At 40.0% G+C, this 18,957-nt stretch overlaps 1 protein-coding gene across 1 annotated transcript in view; it reads right to left on the bottom strand.

Annotated features, from left to right (window-relative positions):
- Positions 1 to 14,242: 14,242 nt before the first annotated feature.
- Positions 14,243 to 18,957, bottom strand: part of LOC114547148 (ras and Rab interactor 2) — a 66,051-nt gene continuing 61,336 nt past the window's right edge. Inside the window, 2 exon segments of the mRNA XM_028566384.1 lie at positions 14,243 to 15,609; positions 17,314 to 17,477. Coding sequence (XP_028422185.1) covers positions 15,283 to 15,609; positions 17,314 to 17,477 — 491 coding nt within the window. The 3' untranslated portion in view covers positions 14,243 to 15,282.

The following is an 18,957-nucleotide window of genomic DNA, read 5'->3' as shown; positions in this document are numbered from 1 at the left end:
TTGGATGGAAATGTTCTATAGAGTGTAGCAGACAGGTTATAAATGTGTTACAGCAGACTCTACAATAAAGTTACCTCGGCCGCTAAATACTACAATACTACAATACCCATGAGCCTCGACGGTTAAATGCTACAGTACCAATGATCCGCAGCCACTGCTGCCATGGAGAAGAAGCCAGTCATAAGCACAAATCAAAACAAATTCAAAAGGCTGTGTTGTTGAATTTGTGAAAACGCAGCGACAATTTTGTGAAAAAAAAAAATCACTTTTTCTGGGATCTGATCGTGTTATTTTGTGTCTCTGGTGCTTCCACACGGATACAAACTTGGAAAAAACCATCCATGCTGTTTTGTAATTTTGGAGCCAGAGTCTGTGCGGTGGTGGTTGGGTGGTGGAGCTGTATCTAAGTCCCGCCCATAGACACGCCCGACCAATCATGAGATAAAATACAAACTTAGCAGAAAAATGAAAACTTGAACAAACATCAGCGTGATAACACCTACCTACTACTACCTAAAATGACAGAAAACATCTTTGGGAACAACGTATTTGATGTACTTTGATTTTCAGTTAGGCCTATATCCCATCGGCTAACATGGAGGGGGCAGGCTTTATGACCTACACTACGGACAGCAATAGCAAACGGGGGGGGGGGGAGTTCCAGATGGTTTGGCTTCACTTAGATCTGCCACTGAGCTTAACTGTGCTAGCATAACACACCTGAAACACTGACTGAACTGTTGGCGGTCGGGTTGCTTAATCATGCAGAAGATGATTAGGTGGTGATTAAAGGGATACGCCACACGTTGAAATAGGGAAATCAATCAAATAAAGAAACGCTACCAACCAGCACCACCTGCTTAGTGTTTAATCAACACGCTAACATAGTACTCTCACATAGGCCAACCAGAGTTAGGAGTCCAGTCAGAAGGAGAAGCCACAGCACACCCAGACACACAGCAGCAGCTCTGCAGGAACTCTTCTTCACATCTTCAGCAACTGAAGGGACAAGTCGGTATTTGTCATGTGTTTGTTCCACAGTTCCCATTACTTTGCCATTCCCATATCAGCCTCAGCTGCACTTTGTGTTTAATGCTAAATAGCAAGTGTTGGCATGCTAACACATTAAACTGAGAAGTATTTTTAAGTAATTTTAAGCATATTTGCATGCTGACTATAGCATTTAGCACAAAGCACTGCTACACAGCTTTTTCCCAATAGACATTTTATGTCACAGCCATGGGCGTAATTTAACAGTTGGGGGAGGGGACAATAAATTAAAAAACAATTCTCTAGAGCAATCTTTGAAGGGGACAGGGGTTACACATAGTTGTACTTGTATATCAGTCCCTCCAGAAAAACGTGATTATGCGATCGCATAATTCAATGCATAATCAGCCAAAGTCTGCATATTTATGCGGTGGCCGCATTTTTCAAATACGCCGCACTTTCGCCACATGAATTGCATGCGGGGCTTGCATCATTTCATGATCTCCACATTTTCGTTCCAAAAAAAGTCACATATATCTTGAAAAATAAGTTGAAAAATGCGATGAAATATGCAGGATATTTATGCAATTTTATGCAATGAAATTGCGGGAACTTGCAAAAATTGCGGTTTGATGAAAAAGAGAAAAAAAAACAACCAACACCCTGCTTTTCGATGATTTTCATGTCGCGTAATTACGTTACTTCATAACGTTCCCATGGCAACAGGGGAAAATGGCTGCTCTTGTGTGATTATGCTTCACACAATTTTTGCAAGTTCCCGCAATTTCATTGCATAAAATTGCATAAATATCCCGCATATTCCATCGCATTTTTTAAGAAAACGTGACGCATAATCAAGGATTTTTTGCCCGCAACAATCACAAAAAACTTTAAACATCTGATAAAGTGATTATTTCTCTAATACAGATGATGCTGAACTGAGAACTGAGCCCCCTAGCAAGCAAGCTAGCTAAGCGGCTAGCCAGCGTTCCGGCCACTTAATTAATAAAATTGAACAACTTCATTTTTCATTTACAGGCTCATGTCACAGCGTAGAAAAGCACTGCACTCTCACCAGATGTGTGACAACTTTGTTCAGCTCATTTTCTGTATGAGCTGAACATGCAGTATTCAAAATTAGCACCATTTACCAACCAAATGCTGGTAAAATATGCAAGTGGCTGGTCGATTTGCTTCACTCACCAGCCAAAAAAAACATTGTAATCTATTGAGTGGCTGGTAAAAATTGAACATTTACTAGCCATTTGGCTGGTGGATGAAAACGTTAATTTTGAACCCTAACCCTGCAGCAAACCAGACTTTCCTCCACTCTCTTGACCCTCCACATTATTGTACCAAGAGGTTAGTCTTTGTTTTAGAAAATATGATCTTTTCTGTATTTGTGTATAAAGAATGTCCACACATTCGCAAGAACCTGCAGTCAACATCCTATTATTGCATGTGTTCCTTACCTGAGAGTACAGGTCCAGTTCTGTTTGGCTCCAGACTTTCATAAATATTTTCCGAACTTTTTGCCAAACTCTTCCTTTTGCCAGAATAACCAAATGGTCCCTCTTCATTGACATAGATATCCATCTGTTGATCCATGATGTTCAGCTGTATTGTCTGTAGAGTTTGGTCCTCAATGTCCCAATGTCTTGAGAGTGAGTGTGCCAAAAGTATCGCTCTGAACTGTACTCAGACAAAGTAACAAAAATAGTAACACACATGGCAACATATTCATGCATGTGATTCTCTGTTTAACAGGAAACTGAGAGCTTGTGGGATGAATTATTTTAGGTGACCACTTTTACCTGTTAGGCCTTGCAGCTGCATGATGGTGATTCCCATTCAGTTTTGTGACATGTTGCAAAATATCTTAAACCATCACTGCTAACAATGGATGGATGGATGGATGGATGGATAGATAGTTAGAAGGAATTTTTCCTCGCCACTCTCACACCAAATGCTTGATCTTGTGGGAATTGTTGGGTCTTTGTAAGGGTGGTCTGGACCTACTCTATCTGTAAAGTGTCCTAAGATAAATTATGTTATGATTTGACACTATAAATAAAATTAAAGGTGCACTATGAGTTCCTGCACGGTCACTTCTGTTGACGTTCCAAGTAAATTTCAAACAAAACAGAGCAAGCTCGCCCCCTCCATGTTTCCGTAACTGTCATGACTAACTGACTGTCACTAACCCCCACCCCCTCCCCCAAACATCTTGTTGGTGATTGGCTGGAACGTGGTTTGTTGTATTTTGGTGCATTTTAGGACCCCTGTGTGGTCTCCCGAGACAACACTGTTTCACGGTGTGTTCAGGGGCCAGGCAGCTAGCGGATCAAGGAGAGATACCTACAATTTGAGACAAAAATGAAATCGCACTGAAACCTTGCAGGAACTCAAAGTGCACCTTTAAACTGAAAACTGAAGTTTAGTCTTTGTTCTTTTATTTTCATTTATATGGATTTACTATTTTATTAAAAAGATTTTTTTTCTTTTTCTGTTTTTTTAATTGAAACAAAAAAATGATTGACAACTAATTAGTTGTATTTGAAATTATTATTTGAAAATGTTTTTCGCTAAAACGTGGGGAGCCTTGGTAAGCCTTTTAGGCTTTTGGCCTCCCTTGCATTTTCTATTATTAATAATATTGCTCTGTTAATGTTCTTTTTTATATCCTATTAGATAAAATATAGATATATAGATCCCACACTTTAAGGAAGTTGTCTTGTAAAAATGTATGACCACATGCAGTTTCTGTTCTGATTTACTAAAAGACAGAAAAAAGACACTAACCCTATCAGTGTAGTTGGTGTATTATCCAACAATAGATACTGATTTTACACTGCCACAATTTTAAGTAGTTGGACATACAGTGAATACGAGTTGAACAAGGGTGAGATGAAAAAAAGATTATTAGTCTTATTTATATTTATTTAATTGTTCCAGTACTATCGAACATGTATTTTATCCCTTTTAGCGCACCCTTGGGCTGTCACAAAGTTATCTCATTGTGCAACACAATGACTATAAAGTGTTTGAAGTTGAACTTTGAACTTCAGATAAATGATGGGGTGTTATGGTGGCTTAGTGCTTTGCATTTTCACCTCATTAAATAATGCTGCGTCATGGCCCAGTGATTTCCTTCCTTTCTTCCCTTTAATAAAACCCATGTGACTCCGTGACCTCCTGTTACTTCCCTGTTCACTAGGGCTATGGTTAAACAAATGCTAAAATCGTGTGGGACTGGTCCGAGCAGAATGGAGTTAGAATAGATGAAGTGAGAAAACAGCATGTCTGAGGATATATATGCCAAGCCAGCCCTCACCAAGAAAGTTAGGTTTCAGATAGGTGTGTGAAGGTGGACAGAAACTCAGACGCACGTGATAACATCGATAATGTGAGTGTGGTCAGGGTGGTGCCAAGCACATGCGGCACATTTGGCGGTGTAGGCAGGATACAAGTTGGGAGCAGTGCTGGTACCCAAGGATCATAGACCTCTACAAGTTGTGTAGAAGTTATAGGCAGAAGAAAATGAAGGTGTCATGAACTGCCACCATTTAAGTTTGTGTGTGTGTGTGTGTGTGTTGTGCTCTAAAGGTGCAATATGTAATACTGACAGCTAGTGTTTAAAATAGTTACTGCAGTAGAAATTCAAAATACTGGAGAGAGTCGTCTCCCCCGCCCTCTCAAAAGTTCAGAGAGGTTGCAAGGAGCATCCACAACAATGTTGCTAGATGCTTGTCTCACAGACATTATGGAAAGCATTTCTAAGGAAGTTGACCTTTCTGTTAAAGAGTAAGATCCTTTTTTTTTTTTAAAACATAAAAACATTGAAATTGCGTTCGCTAAACCCACCACCCTCCATAGAAATAAACTGTAATTTTAGCATCGTAAAATAGACTTCATTCAAAGTCGACAGAAACAAAATAAAACTATAATAAGCCGTTTTGGGTCGTCTTTCCACTTTTCTGATGATTGGAAGTTAGTTACAGAAGCTCCGCCCCCCAGATTGACAGACAGATAACTACTGGCCGGCACATTCACATGCTGCCTCCCCCACAATACGATACAGCAAGGATCTCAGTCCTCAGGTTGTCAATGCAGGGGGCCTCCAAATTATTGTTAATTTGTGAAAGTTTTTTCAAAAATTAAAAAGTCTTACAGTAACATGAATCCTAAATAGTACTACCAAATAAGAAGCTCAGCGCAAATTCTTTCAGGATGACGTCATTACCCCAATCACTACTCATTCTTAAATCAAATCAGCTGTTCAAGAAGTGACGTGTCAGTTAAACCAATCAGACTCGGCCACGAGATTCAAGGGCCAATCACAGCCTTACAACTCTGCTTTCAATCTGTTCTCTCCTTGTGCTGTCAGCTGTCGTTTCAGGCAAAGCGCTCGACCCTCCTCCTCCCCTGCCTCCTCCCCTGCCTCCTCCCCTGCCTCCTCCCCTGCCTCCTCCGGTAGTTGTGTTTCTCCGGCTGACTGCTCCGTTGCCTCTTCGGTCCGGTCTCTGGTCTCTTCACCGCCGCCACCAGTGTCTGGGCTCCATCGGGGGGTTATGTTCCTATTCCCTACCCCTTTAAGAAGATTATTTCAATGGAGTCCAATCTCCAAAAGACTTTGTACATTCAATATCATACAGTTGTACAATAAATATCTTTGCATATCTGCAAACAAAGTCTCTCCTGATTGAAATAAATCCCCACTGCTTACTGGGCTATAGGTAAGGATAGGTAGTCACTAAGGCCATCCACAGATACACTCTAAGGATTCACTGTGCCACACTGTGTATGTTTTAACATTAAAAGATAATTTATAAAATCAAACAATTATTGGCTATTTTAATAGTTTAGTATTTTATGCAGTAAAATGTATGTATAAAGGCTTTAGGCTGCACTACACTTTATTGTATGCCCAGTTTAATATGCAACTTCATTTTATACAATATATGTAGTAGGGGGTCCCTGATCTGTCTCTCTTTCAGTTAAGAGGTCCTCGGATTGAAAAATGTTGAAGACCCCTGCTTTAAAGCATATCAATGTAAACATGCAAAACATAAATTAATTCATAATACAAACCATAGCCTCTTTGAGTGTTCGGACAGCATTGCTTAATTCCAGATATAGACCATAAGACCTTCATACTTTCCCCCTCCAAAATCGACCCAAAGTATCAGCAAACCAATTGGTGATACGTATCGCACCATGTTTTGTACTACGTTGTGTATGTTACTAGGATTTTCTGTCTGAACAAAGGCTGTGACAAATTTGGAGTCATATGTTGCGATATGGTTTGTTTTGAATTGCACCTGGTAAGATATAAAACATCTCAAATGTAATGAACTGAACACTTAGCAATAGAGGAGCTCCCTTATATGCTTATATAGGCTAAGTATATCTCAGTCAGGTTTAGGGATTTAATTTGTAATTTGCATGCTAAATACTTGGAATAAGAAGTTGCACTGAGAATGCTTTAATATTTTAAATAATTTGTCTCACTGTTATTGACTTCCTCATCCAACACGGTTAGAGCTGTCCTAAAACTGTGCAATTCATTTAAGATGCTTTACCAGGTCACACATTGTGCCTTTAGCTAAAACTCTTTAAATGAACCCAAGTTAGAGAAAGACTCAAGAGGCAGTATAGTGAACTGGGGTCAGTAGGAGTTCAACACTACAGATTTATGACATGGTGTGTTTAGAACCCGCCATTATGCCGTCAAATATATTATCACTTATCACAGGGACTGCAGAAAGGCTAGTTGGATGCTTAATAACTCACTGACAGTTCCAGGAAGCTTTTCAGCTAGTTGGAACATAGCAAATTACACAATACCTTATTGTAAATATGTGAGTTTATTGTTTGGGCCACTTTCAAATGGCTATAATCAAAGAAGTAGGAAGTAAGAAGTATTCCTAATACACAGCTCTGAGAGGAGGCTCTCTCAGGAATACGTTGAAGGAAATTGTGCTATTTCCTTAACCTTTAAGTGTTAATTTGAACTAAAGAAAACATAGGACTTATGATCCAAAAGTATAAGCCGTGTTGCCCTGTACATGCCACAAAGTATGTGTAACAGTGAAGATCCATTTTTGCGACACGACTGAAGCGTGGTGTCGTGGCGTCATAACGCAACCCAGTCTCACGTCAGTTCGTGATGGCATTACGAAATTAAATCTATTAGAACGTGATACCATTACGTAATTGTGAAGATTTTCGTGTTGGGGTCACGTTTTTTATACTAATGTATTTCAATGAGAAGCATCTTACGTAATCCCATCACGAAACTTTCTGCCACTCGGCTGCAGCAGAGAAGCTGGATACAGCTTTGATATTATTGGTATTTTTAGCCCAATAATCGCTGTTTTAATCAACATTTATTCACCAGATCTTATCACGGTTTATATGTATTTCTTTTAATGATATTATTTCGGTCTATTTCGGCCAGGGAAGCTGGATTGCTTTGTTTTTTATTGATATTTTTAAAACTATAACGCTACATCTTTCAACATGTATTTAGCTGTTATCATGGTATGCATTTCTTTATTTTAATAATATTATTTCGGTCTTATTACCGGTGAAATATTACAGTAAATAAGACAGAACAGTAAGCTACGATATGAGCCGAGCTGGGCGCATTCAAAGCCGATGTCCCACGATGCAATGCGGGCATTCATTCACAGAATCAGACGGCGATCAGCGGGTCTATATCGCTTCAATGTACGTAAGGGATCATGTAGAGCGTTGTTATAGCGACTACAACAACGACGGGGTGATCAGGACCCCGACGCCAATCTTCTTCTAGCGGATCGATTGATAGCTCTCCTCCGGAGGGAACAGAACTGCGTCCATGGCAACGCTCTGCTATGCATGGCAACGGTGTGTTATACATAGCAACGGTCTGTTATCAAGAAAATAACAGACCGCATTGTACATTAGAATATAAGCAAGCCATGTAATAAATATATATAATCAGTAGTTTTGTCCCCAGCAACAACACGTTGCTCAGTTTTGTTCCAGTAAGTTATGCATCGTAATAACGTTTAAAAAAATCAGCTGAAGACTCCAGAAGTGACGTCGTAATTACTGCTCGGCGGATAGAAAAGATACAAATACATAATATTCGTAAAATTGATGTTTTTTTCTAACGTTGTATTTGAGGAGTTAAACAATAAAGATAGCATCAATAATAAAATACAGTTTCATGTATTTGTCTCATGTATTGTGTGCTCGGCCGGCCGGCCGGCGGCATCAATCTGAAACGGAATGAAGCCCAGTCACGGCAGACAGCAGAAAGAGGAGCCGAACACATCCTCCCACCCACCCCGGAAGAACTACAAGGGCTCAAGCTTTGTAACAGATTCTGGGACGTGTCTATAGTGGGAGTTGTAGTTTTTAAATATATTGATATATTTCTCATAAGTAGAAGTTGGAAGTGTAGAATTTCGGATACACCATGGGGTTTTTCTGGGATGGGGAACACACTGGTGTCATCAGATTTTAAAAATAGAATCGTTAAATAGGTGAAAATAGCTTATTACCATATTTGACAGTGCTCACAGTGGATAAACTTTGGTGACCATATCTACATGATAGCTGAGGTCCAGAGCTTTCTATAACAGCTGGTTTTATGTGTGTAGAACCTTCTGTTGCTAAATGACAGGCCTTCAAACATGGACTGGGTTCAAGGTTCAGAGGTCAATATTTCAAAGCAGGAGTAATGTATCCTCTTCAGACTGACATATGTTCCTCTCCAGGTTGAGACCTTTACAACAATGTGTTTGCTATAGTCCTATGACAAGGTTTTAATTTTCACATATCATAGGGACCATTTTGCAAGCTATACTTTATTGTCCCCAGAGGGATATTTGCCTTGAGTTCAAATGCTTCACAAATAATACTTGACATATTGTTTTATCATACAGATGACATACTTACGATAAAACAAATAAACAAAGTGATATGTAGTCAGATTGAAGCACATCACACAGCCACAATCTATTGCTCATCTTTCACAAACAGTGAGCACACAACCCTATATGCATCATATCATGAAGCTATTCCCTGCAGCCTCAAGCAACATTATTTAAAGTTTTAATTGAGGTAGGTCCCAATTAGGGCTATAGTTTTGAATTATTTAGTTTACATTAGGATACCCATTTCTTCTGCCAGAGGATAAGAGCTTGGCATGGAGAATAAAGATTGATCAGACCATAATATCTGTGCTCCCTGAATAGTAAGCTTTAAATGAGATATTTTTAGATATTGCTGACATATTAAAATGCTCTGTAATGCAGCCTTGTATAACATAAACCCTCTGATTCACTGTGAGTGTCTGCTCTAAATGATAAGACACACTTTCAACACGGGCCTTCCAGCCAAAGGTGTTGTATACACACACCAAGCTGCCTATAGGAGCAGAGCCGATTGATTGGTTCATCATTTATGACCTCTGATACCCTCTGACCCATGTCACCACCAACTCCACGAGCAACTATAATCTGTCCCAGCCACGCTCGCGTCTAAAGTCAAGAGGAGACCGAGCCTTCGCTGTTGTTGGTCCTAGGCTGTGGAATAGTCTCCCGTCTCCTTGAGATCGCTGTCCTCTTTATATGAGTTTAAACTCAAACTAAAGTTTTATCTCTTGGAGCGTGCATTTCTCTAAATTCTTATTTTTATTTATGTTTTCTGCTGTATGAAGGATGTTTTATTCTATTATCTTTCCTGACTCTTGTTATGTGAAGCACAGTGGTCAACTTCTGTTGTGTTTACTTGTGCTATACAAATAAATGAAATTAATGAATGAATGAATGAAACTCCTCATTTTGTGAAATGGTTGAATGAGATTGTTGGTATGGCACCACATTCTGATCTCTATTTTAGCGGAATATGCAAAAGTACTTGTGTCTGTGTGCAGTAGGCTGAGGTAGAAGTGTACCAAAAATGCCAAAACACATGTTTGTGTACACATACCCATACAAAGCTATACATCTCTGTGAACAAAAACCTCAGCAGAAATCTGCTTAAAAGGCTTCATAGCCCCTTCTTAATTTTGAAAAGGTAGTCTCAGTAAAGGCTACAAAGGTTATAGCTACAAGCTGTAACCACGGTGATTGATATGAGGATCATCTTCTGAATAATAATTAATATGATAGGCCTACCATAAATTATTTTTAAAAAGTCAGTTATTTAAAACAACTAATAATGCAGTGTGATGTTAAATCAAATTAAGTCCCACCCACACAAAATATCCTCATGTTGTTTTTTCACCTTTAGTCTTTGCTATTAACATTCATCAACTGCAAAATTAGAAAATTGCGTTTTTAAATAACTATGCATGCAAATGAAAAATGCTTCTCTTTGTAAGTAGTTTATTTTTTGTTTTTCACAACAGTAGCCTACAAGTCAAAACAAATCATATCGGGCCATAAAATGGCTTCTTTTAAAACAAACATGCTCACATAATGTATAGTAATTGATGTGTATGTGGGAGTGTATTAGTAAATGAATGCTGAGGATTAATGAAGGGTGGGATCATTTTAATGCTCATTTGAATTTTGGTTTTAGGATAAATGTGTTTATTAAATTAAATTTGTTGACATCAGCCTGCCCAGGGACTACAGGTGGAAACTAGCACATGTGCTACAACCTGATATAATGCATTTCTCCTGTCTAAGGTTAATGTATATTGTACATTGTCCCTGTTTAAATAAATAAAGAAATGAAATGAAAAATGAAATGCCCATTAGTCAAACAAGCCATTAGGCTGTAGTTCTAAACACTCAACTGTAGTTTGTTTATATAGGCCTAGTATTTTTCTGCGACAAGGCAAATCAAAGTGCTTAGCATAAAACACAATTTTTTCATTATTGGTATTTTTATTGTATAAATTCTCACATACAACGTACAGCAATTTGTTTTATTTTTTTATGTGCAGCAATCTTTTCTATCCGCTGAGTGGTAATTACTACGTCACTTCCGGAGTCTTCAGCTGATGTCATTTAGCAACAGAAGGTTCTACACACATAAAACCAGCTGTTATAGAAAGCTCTGGACCTCAGCTATCATGTAGATATGGTCACCAAAGTTTATCCACTGTGAGCACTGTCAAATATGGTAATAAGCTATTTTCACCTATTTAACGATTCTATTTTTAAAATCTGATGACACCAGTGTGTTCCCCATCCCAGAAAAACCCAGGGTGTATCTGAAATTCTACACTTCCAACTTCTACTTATGAGAAATATATCAATATATTTAAAAACTACAACTCCCACTATAGACACGTCCCAGAATCTGTTACAAAGCTTGAGCCCTTGTAGTTCTTCCGGGGTGGGTGGGAGGATGTGTTCGGCTCCTCTTTCTGCTGTCTGCCGTGACTGGGCTTCATTCCGTTTCAGATTGATGCCGCCGGCCGGCCGGCCGAGCACACAATACATGAGACAAATACATGAAACTGTATTTTATTATTGATGCTATCTTTATTGTTTAACTCCTCAAATACAACGTTAGAAAAAAACATCAATTTTACGAATATTATGTATTTGTATCTTTTCTATCCGCCGAGCAGTAATTACGACGTCACTTCTGGAGTCTTCAGCTGATTTTTTTTAAACGTTATTACGATGCATAACTTACTGGAACAAAACTGAGCAACGTGTTGTTGCTGGGGACAAAACTACTGATTATATATATTTATTACATGGCTTGCTTATATTCTAATGTACAATGCGGTCTGTTATTTTCTTGATAACAGACCGTTGCTATGTATAACACACCGTTGCCATGCATAGCAGAGCGTTGCCATGGACGCAGTTCTGTTCCCTCCGGAGGAGAGCTATCAATCGATCCGCTAGAAGAAGATTGGCGTCGGGGTCCTGATCACCCCGTCGTTGTTGTAGTCGCTATAACAAACCTCTACATGATCCCTTACGTTACATTGAAGCGATATAGACCCGCTGATCGCCGTCTGATTCTGTGAATGAATGCCCGCATTGCATCGTGGGACATCGGCTTTGAATGCGCCCAGCTCGGCTCATATCGTAGCTTACTGTTCTGTCTTATTTACTGTAATATTTCACCGGTAATAAGACCGAAATAATATTATTAAAATAAAGAAATGCATACCATGATAACAGCTAAATACATGTTGAAAGATGTAGCGTTATAGTTTTAAAAATATCAATAAAAAACAAAGCAATCCAGCTTCCCTGGCCGAAATAGACCGAAATAATATCATTAAAAGAAATACATATAAACCGTGATAAGATCTGGTGAATAAATGTTGATTAAAACAGCGATTATTGGGCTAAAAATACCAATAATATCAAAGCTGTATCCAGCTTCTCTGCTGCATTTTTCATTTTTTCAAATGCAGCACTGCCTTCCCGGGATGCTTTGCGGGCGCGTTAAAGTCGCTTGATGTCACCCGTAGGAATAAAGTGGAGCGCGGCGCGACTGAAGCGCCACACGGCCAGGAGGATCTGCACTGGAAGGATTCTTACTGCAAGAGAGATACAGAGAGCATCTCTGCACCAGCAGCAACTTCACACGGACAGCTGTTTCACTTAGCAACTGTTATAAGGACTCCCATTTCTTTTTATTATTATTATTGACCAGTCAAAGCAAAGTTTAGTCTGCTGTGTCTCAGTGTTTGGCTCCTACGAGCCTATAAGTGGTTATTGAGTTACTCATAGCAGGCCGAACCAAAAGAAGAAAACCCACAACAACAAGTAGTTCATTTGACTTTATACATCAAACCACAAAAAGCTCCACAAATATTCCCTTACCACCTTATGTTTAGACCCCTGTAGTAGGTTCTGATAAAACCGTTAAATCATGTTAAATTTATTTTGTATGTTTGTGGATTGAAATATTTGTGACTAGTTGTTTTTTTTATGGGCTGCTGGATTCAATCTAGAGATCAAGTACAATCTTACTGTTCCTGTGCTGCCAGGGTAATATTGTGCCACAAAGAAATCTAATATTAGGCCTAAGAAATGTCACTTTGTCTTAGAAAATAATGTAGCAAAATAGTATAATGTCGGAGTCAGTTGGAGAGAATTATATATATTTCCACCATCAGTTTTTGAGCTTTCCATAAAAAATAATAGAAACAGTGTTGTTTTAAATTGACTTTTCAGAAATAACTGGCATAAATCCAAGTCCACTATTGAGTCCAGTACAGAAATATTAAATCTGAATACAAATCTTTAGTGATGAAAAAAGGAAACATTTGAATACAAAAATATTTCTACACAGGCATACAAGCTACAATTGGCCAGCAATTGTAGAAAATTAAACACAAGAGCAATATAAAAACAATCTAAAATTTTACAATAGTTCATTTTACTTATTAAATCAACATTTGAGCATGAGGTTCTTTTCTGGGTCATTTTGATGAAAGCTGTGAATCACTGGATGACAGCTGAAAACTTTCAGTAGCATACAGTATGTTCAATTCCTTTGGAAGGCACCTGGGATAACAGCAACTAAGGCAAACATTAGTTACATTAAAGGCAATATTAAACCGTATGACCACTGCTTTAAAGTGCTCATATTATGCTTTTTGGCTTTTTCCCTTTCCTTTATTGTGTTATATATCTTTTTTGTGCATGTTATAAGTTTAAAAAGTGAAAAAGCCCAAAGTCCCCCCCAAAGGGCCTTACCATCTCCAACAGAAAACACTGTTCACAAACTGCTCCAAACAGCTCTATTGTAGTCCAGCCTTTACTTCAGAGACAAACGTGGTCACTTTGGAACACACGTTATAATGCTCACCTAGCTGCTAGCATGGCACGCCCTCATACTCTGCTTCTGACTGGCTAGTAGTCCTTACCTAGGTACTGTCAAGGCAAGCTCTCATACTCTGCTTCTGACTGGCTAGTAGTCCTTACCTAGGTACTGTCAGGACAAGCTCTCATACTCTGCTTCTGACTGGCTAGTAGTCCTTACCTAGGTACTGTCAGGACAAGCTCTCATACTCTGCTTCTGACTGGCTAGTAGTCCTTACCTAGGTACTGTCAGGACAAGCTCTCATACTCTGCTTCTGACTGGCTAGTAGTCCTTACCTAGGTACTGAGCATGTGCGACTCCCAACAAAGATGGAACAGAAGTGAGATGTCTCACTCTGTAGCTAAAACAGAGAGCTCAACACACGGGGTGAAAAGAGGAGCTGCAACAATGTGCAGTACAACAAAATGTTTTTTTTTTTTTTTTTTAAATTAAAGCATGTAAACCTATTCTGATATAACCTCTAAATACAATACAATTAAAACTGAAAATGAGCATAATATGAGCACTTTAAGGATGGTACACATGTCCAACCATATGAAAAACTTTTCACTTCCATATAAAACTTAATACAAATCCTGCAAAACCAGCCTCTATACAATACCTGACAATTTCCGCTCAGCATACCACTTAAGAAAAACCCAGACAAGGGCCAAATGGATTCTCTAAACGGTTGAACTGTTGATAACTTGAACTAAACTTACAACTTACCACTCTTTATGTGTTGGCTACATTGCACAAGTATGCGGACTGTTCGTGGAGCGTGTGTGCCGTCTAATATAATAACAACATTGCTTTTAACTGGCTACACCCAGGAGACACCGGGAGCTTTTGCTTTGGGATGGTTGTTTCTCCAGTTTTTGGACCCGGCACAGCGCTGTGAAACGTCAATCTATCGTCAGCTATTCTCAAAGGATGCAGGTGACAGGAACAATAAATATAAATTAAAGAACTCTAAAAACCAAAACTGACAATATGCTTATTGACAGTCATTATATCGGTAGTTTTGTAGGTCATTTTGTATAAAAGGGCAAACACTTAAAAATATATTTACGCGATGCATACGCACCACTTACGCGCTGCTCTCATGCCTGGTGAAGAAAGTTTTATTGATTATTTTGAAAGTTTAGTGTTGAAGCATCCGCTCTGCATACGTTGTTATGCTACGTAGCTGTCCCGTTAGGCTTTTTGACTTAAAGGGATACGCCACCGTTTGTTGAAATAGGGCTTATCACGGTCTCCCCTAGCTGTAGATAGGTGGGCCAATTATTAATTAATGGTTCCTCATAAAAAAAATGTATATATATATCATTTGCATGGTATCATATTTGATCAAAGACATTTTACATCTGCATCAACATACAGCTTGGTTTTTTTGTTCCGTTCAGACAGTGTCAAATGTTTTCTAAGAAACGAGCATCAGCAGATTACCACGAAACATAACTGTTGTTTAGGATCGAGTGCAGCAAGCTGTCACGTTCTCCTGCTCTATTCAACTTGAAGGCAGTTCCCATTGTTCATGAGGGCAGGGATACAGAGGTTAAGGTTAGGTACCTTCCTGAAGACAAAGTGGAAGATCTGTGCACGGGGCCGGCTGTGGAGCTCGGCTTTGATTCGTTGAGGGTGCGTGTCCGGGGCGAGCTGCTGCCGGGTGTCCCCAGTGACCAGAAACAGTGCGTAGGTGTCGGGGTCTGGGATCTTGAACTTGTAAGCGCAGAGTGAGCAGACCTCCTCTGTGGTCGTGTAAGGGTGGACGATCAGGGTTTTGGCCGTGCAGCCTGTGTCCACTTCCTGCAGGGCTACGCGGAGATAGTTCTACATAGGCAAACAAAAAGCCCTGTGTTAGCATTTGGCAGCACAGACTGAAATGTCCACCATGAATCAAAGAGGCATTACTGATGAGTCAAGCACGCAGGCAGAAAGAAAAAAAACATGCAGTTATCAGTGATGTTGCTAAGTACGCGTCCTGCGTCTCCGGCGCTTTTAAATCCAAAAAGACGCTGTAAACTCACTTTCCAATGCGCCCACACGCACCCTATTTTTTCCTCTGATAATGCTACATTTCACAAATCAAATCATAGAAATCAAAAAAAGAAACATCAACACCGCAAGAAAAATACCTCCTTGACAACGTACACACACACACAATCACTTAAAAAAGGTCCCCAAAAGGTGAAAAGGAACTTACACACACACACACACACTAAGACATTAATGACAGAAAGAAAGAAAGTGGAAATCCGCGAGTCAGCCCACAAAGAAGAAGGAAGGTTGAAACTGCAACAGAATTATAGATTACCCCAAGCACATTTCCAACAAATACAGGCAAATTAGAGGTTAGACTTCCTCAATGGATGAGAAAACAGGATGGCATGTTTCCCGAATGGGTTTTTTGTGTATTAAACAGTTTAGAGGTTGAACTGAATAAAGTCTTGTATTCCTTTTAGTTTTACAGCACAGATCCAGTGTCTTTGTCTCATTCAGCTCTTAGAGAAACACCATTCCTGCTCAATGCAGTGAGGTTCAGCAGAGTCTGGTTAATACAGTTTCCTTTGTTAATGAACAGGGTTCAATTCAACACAGGGCAGAGATAAGCCAAGGCAATGTCATGCAATTGTAATGCCACACACACACACACACACACACACACACACACACACACACACACACACACACACACACACACACACACACACACACACACACACACACACACACACACACACACACACACACACACACACACACACACACACACTAGACCCGAGACACTCTCTGTCTCCCACCTGCTGCTTCAGTCTGCACAGAGCGTAAATGCATGTATGTCTCAATTGTATGAAGTTTCTAGAAGTTGTGTTGCTGATTGCCTTAGCATGTTACCCACAGGAGCTGCTTCTATCTATCTATTTCAGGATCCTGCGTCTCATTCCAAATTAAATTTGTAAGAATGTAAGAATGCAAAAAAAGTCTTCATGTGGCTGAATTTGATAAATTGAGCCATCTGGGGCTAAACTGACCATCTGGCCTTTTAGGACCATTGAACAATCATACATTATTCTTCAAATGTCACCAAAGCCTTTAGAGGCCGAGGTAGCTTTAAACTAAGATTTGAAATGTGGGACGCTCCACATTCATTTCAAGACGGCTTAAATTGTATTTCGGGCAAGTTCTTAGAGGATGGAAGAAAAATGTAAGTACTGGGACCCATTCAAATGACCACCTGTGGGTCCAGGTGACTCACTACACTGAATACCTGTCAACATCACTGAGTTATAACCACCAAGAAATGGCATGCAGTGTTTAAATGTTCCACTAGAGGGTGCTTTCTACCAAAACATGCTGTGATGTTAGTAGAAACTGTAGACGTAGTCCTTTTCTCTGACGAGGGAGGGGCGGGGACACAGCTCCTTTTCATGCATCTTTCCAATGCTGAATGGAGAAGTTGAGATTTATTTGGAATTGGTAGCACTTAGACTCACTGCCTGGATGTTCAAGGTGGGTTCAGGTCAGGCGTGATACCTGAAAGTCGTCCACAGTTGGCGCCGTGCGCTGGGTGGTGCGCCTTTGGTGCCACTGGTGCAGAGTGTTCCTGGCCTCAGAGCTCAGGACCCGGGCCGCCTGCTCCTCCTGGAAGTTCCTGATGAGGGACATGGCTCCGTACGCGCTGGTCAAGTAGTAGCCCCCTGGAGGGGTAGAAAGCAGGGGGAGATGTTTGAGGATGGATGAAGAAAAAGAAACAGAAACAGAGCTACTTATCTAGAAAAGAAAGCAGCTGACATTACTCATGTATATATCAAGAAGTGAACACTTCCTTCTTTGTAACAAGGAATCTTCGAAAGAAGAACAAATCATACGTCATCACATTTGCGTTGGTGTCAGACTTTTGGTGCCAGTTCTATTTAGGGTAATGGGGCGGGCATTGCAAATCCCACTATAAAAAATTAGACCTAATGCATTCAACTCACATTGAAACTTTGGAGACTTTGGGTGCTGGGTGCTTAATGGGATAATAATAAATAAACGCAATGAGGACAGCATTTCAATTAATACTTTTTTGGACATTTCGGGGCAGGACGCCCTTCTTCAGCGTGTTTCTCAGGCAATTTCAAACAAAACAGCTACACCGGTGGGGTTTAATTATAGGTACCCACAACCAGCACACCAAACACATCCCAACAGAGGGAGCCACAACCTACCCCACCATAACCCATCTTCCACAAAATAAAATAAAACACATTACGTAATGCTGACTGTCTGATGTTTTTTATCTAAAAAGGTGCGCATCAGTTTTCCTTGTTACTGCTCTCCCATTGGATCATGGCTCTGTCCATCAGCTGCCATAGCTCCACTCAAGCCCCCGTTTGGTCCGAGACAGCTGCTACATCCTGATACACGTCCAAACGGGGCAGGTCCGACACATAAATCATGACGATTAAGCTATAAAAGCCGCAACATTAACAGTAGCTATCACTGACCATCACTGGGGGGTAAACTGCAACTGCAATCATTATTTGATAATTTTTCAGAAAGTGTCTTTTTTTTTTTTTTTTTTTTAATGGAAATGAATCCATGAATCCAACATATTATTAGCAAAGATAAATCCCTGTTTGTGAAAAAGATATGACCCAAAATAGGCTTACTGGCCTATAGGTAAGCTAGTCAGTAGCCACTAATGCAGAGATCTTCAACAGGGGGGTCTGGGACGCGTTATTATGGGACCCACGCAACTGCTATAGCAAGACCCACCCTTCAATAGCATTCACACACTACTATTGGCCAGGCGTCCATGCTTACGCAAGGTAACGTAACTCGATTTGTTCAGGTCCTATCCCCTGACCAATTGGCTATCCTAACCTTAACTACTCGAGGTCAATGCCCAACACCAACCAATCGAGCTGCTTCGTAAGGCGGGTCTTACCTAGAAGTTATGTGGGATCCATAATAACGCGTCCGGGACCCCTAGGGGGTCCTCAGAGTTAGTGCAGTGGGGGCCACCAATTTTTTCATTAAGTTTTTTTCAAAATTTAAAATGTCTTCACATGAATCCTACATATTATTAGCAAACATATATCAGCCTATTTGGGGGGCAATAATGATAGGCCTACAGGTAAGGTAGTCACTAAGGTAGCCACCCACAGATACAGTTCATCCAAAGGATTCCCT

The sequence above is a fragment of the Perca flavescens genome, chromosome 2, assembly GCF_004354835.1.
Source record: "Perca flavescens isolate YP-PL-M2 chromosome 2, PFLA_1.0, whole genome shotgun sequence".
Classification (NCBI taxonomy): Eukaryota; Metazoa; Chordata; class Actinopteri; order Perciformes; family Percidae; genus Perca; species Perca flavescens.
This window is presented reverse-complemented; position numbering and strand designations above follow the sequence as displayed.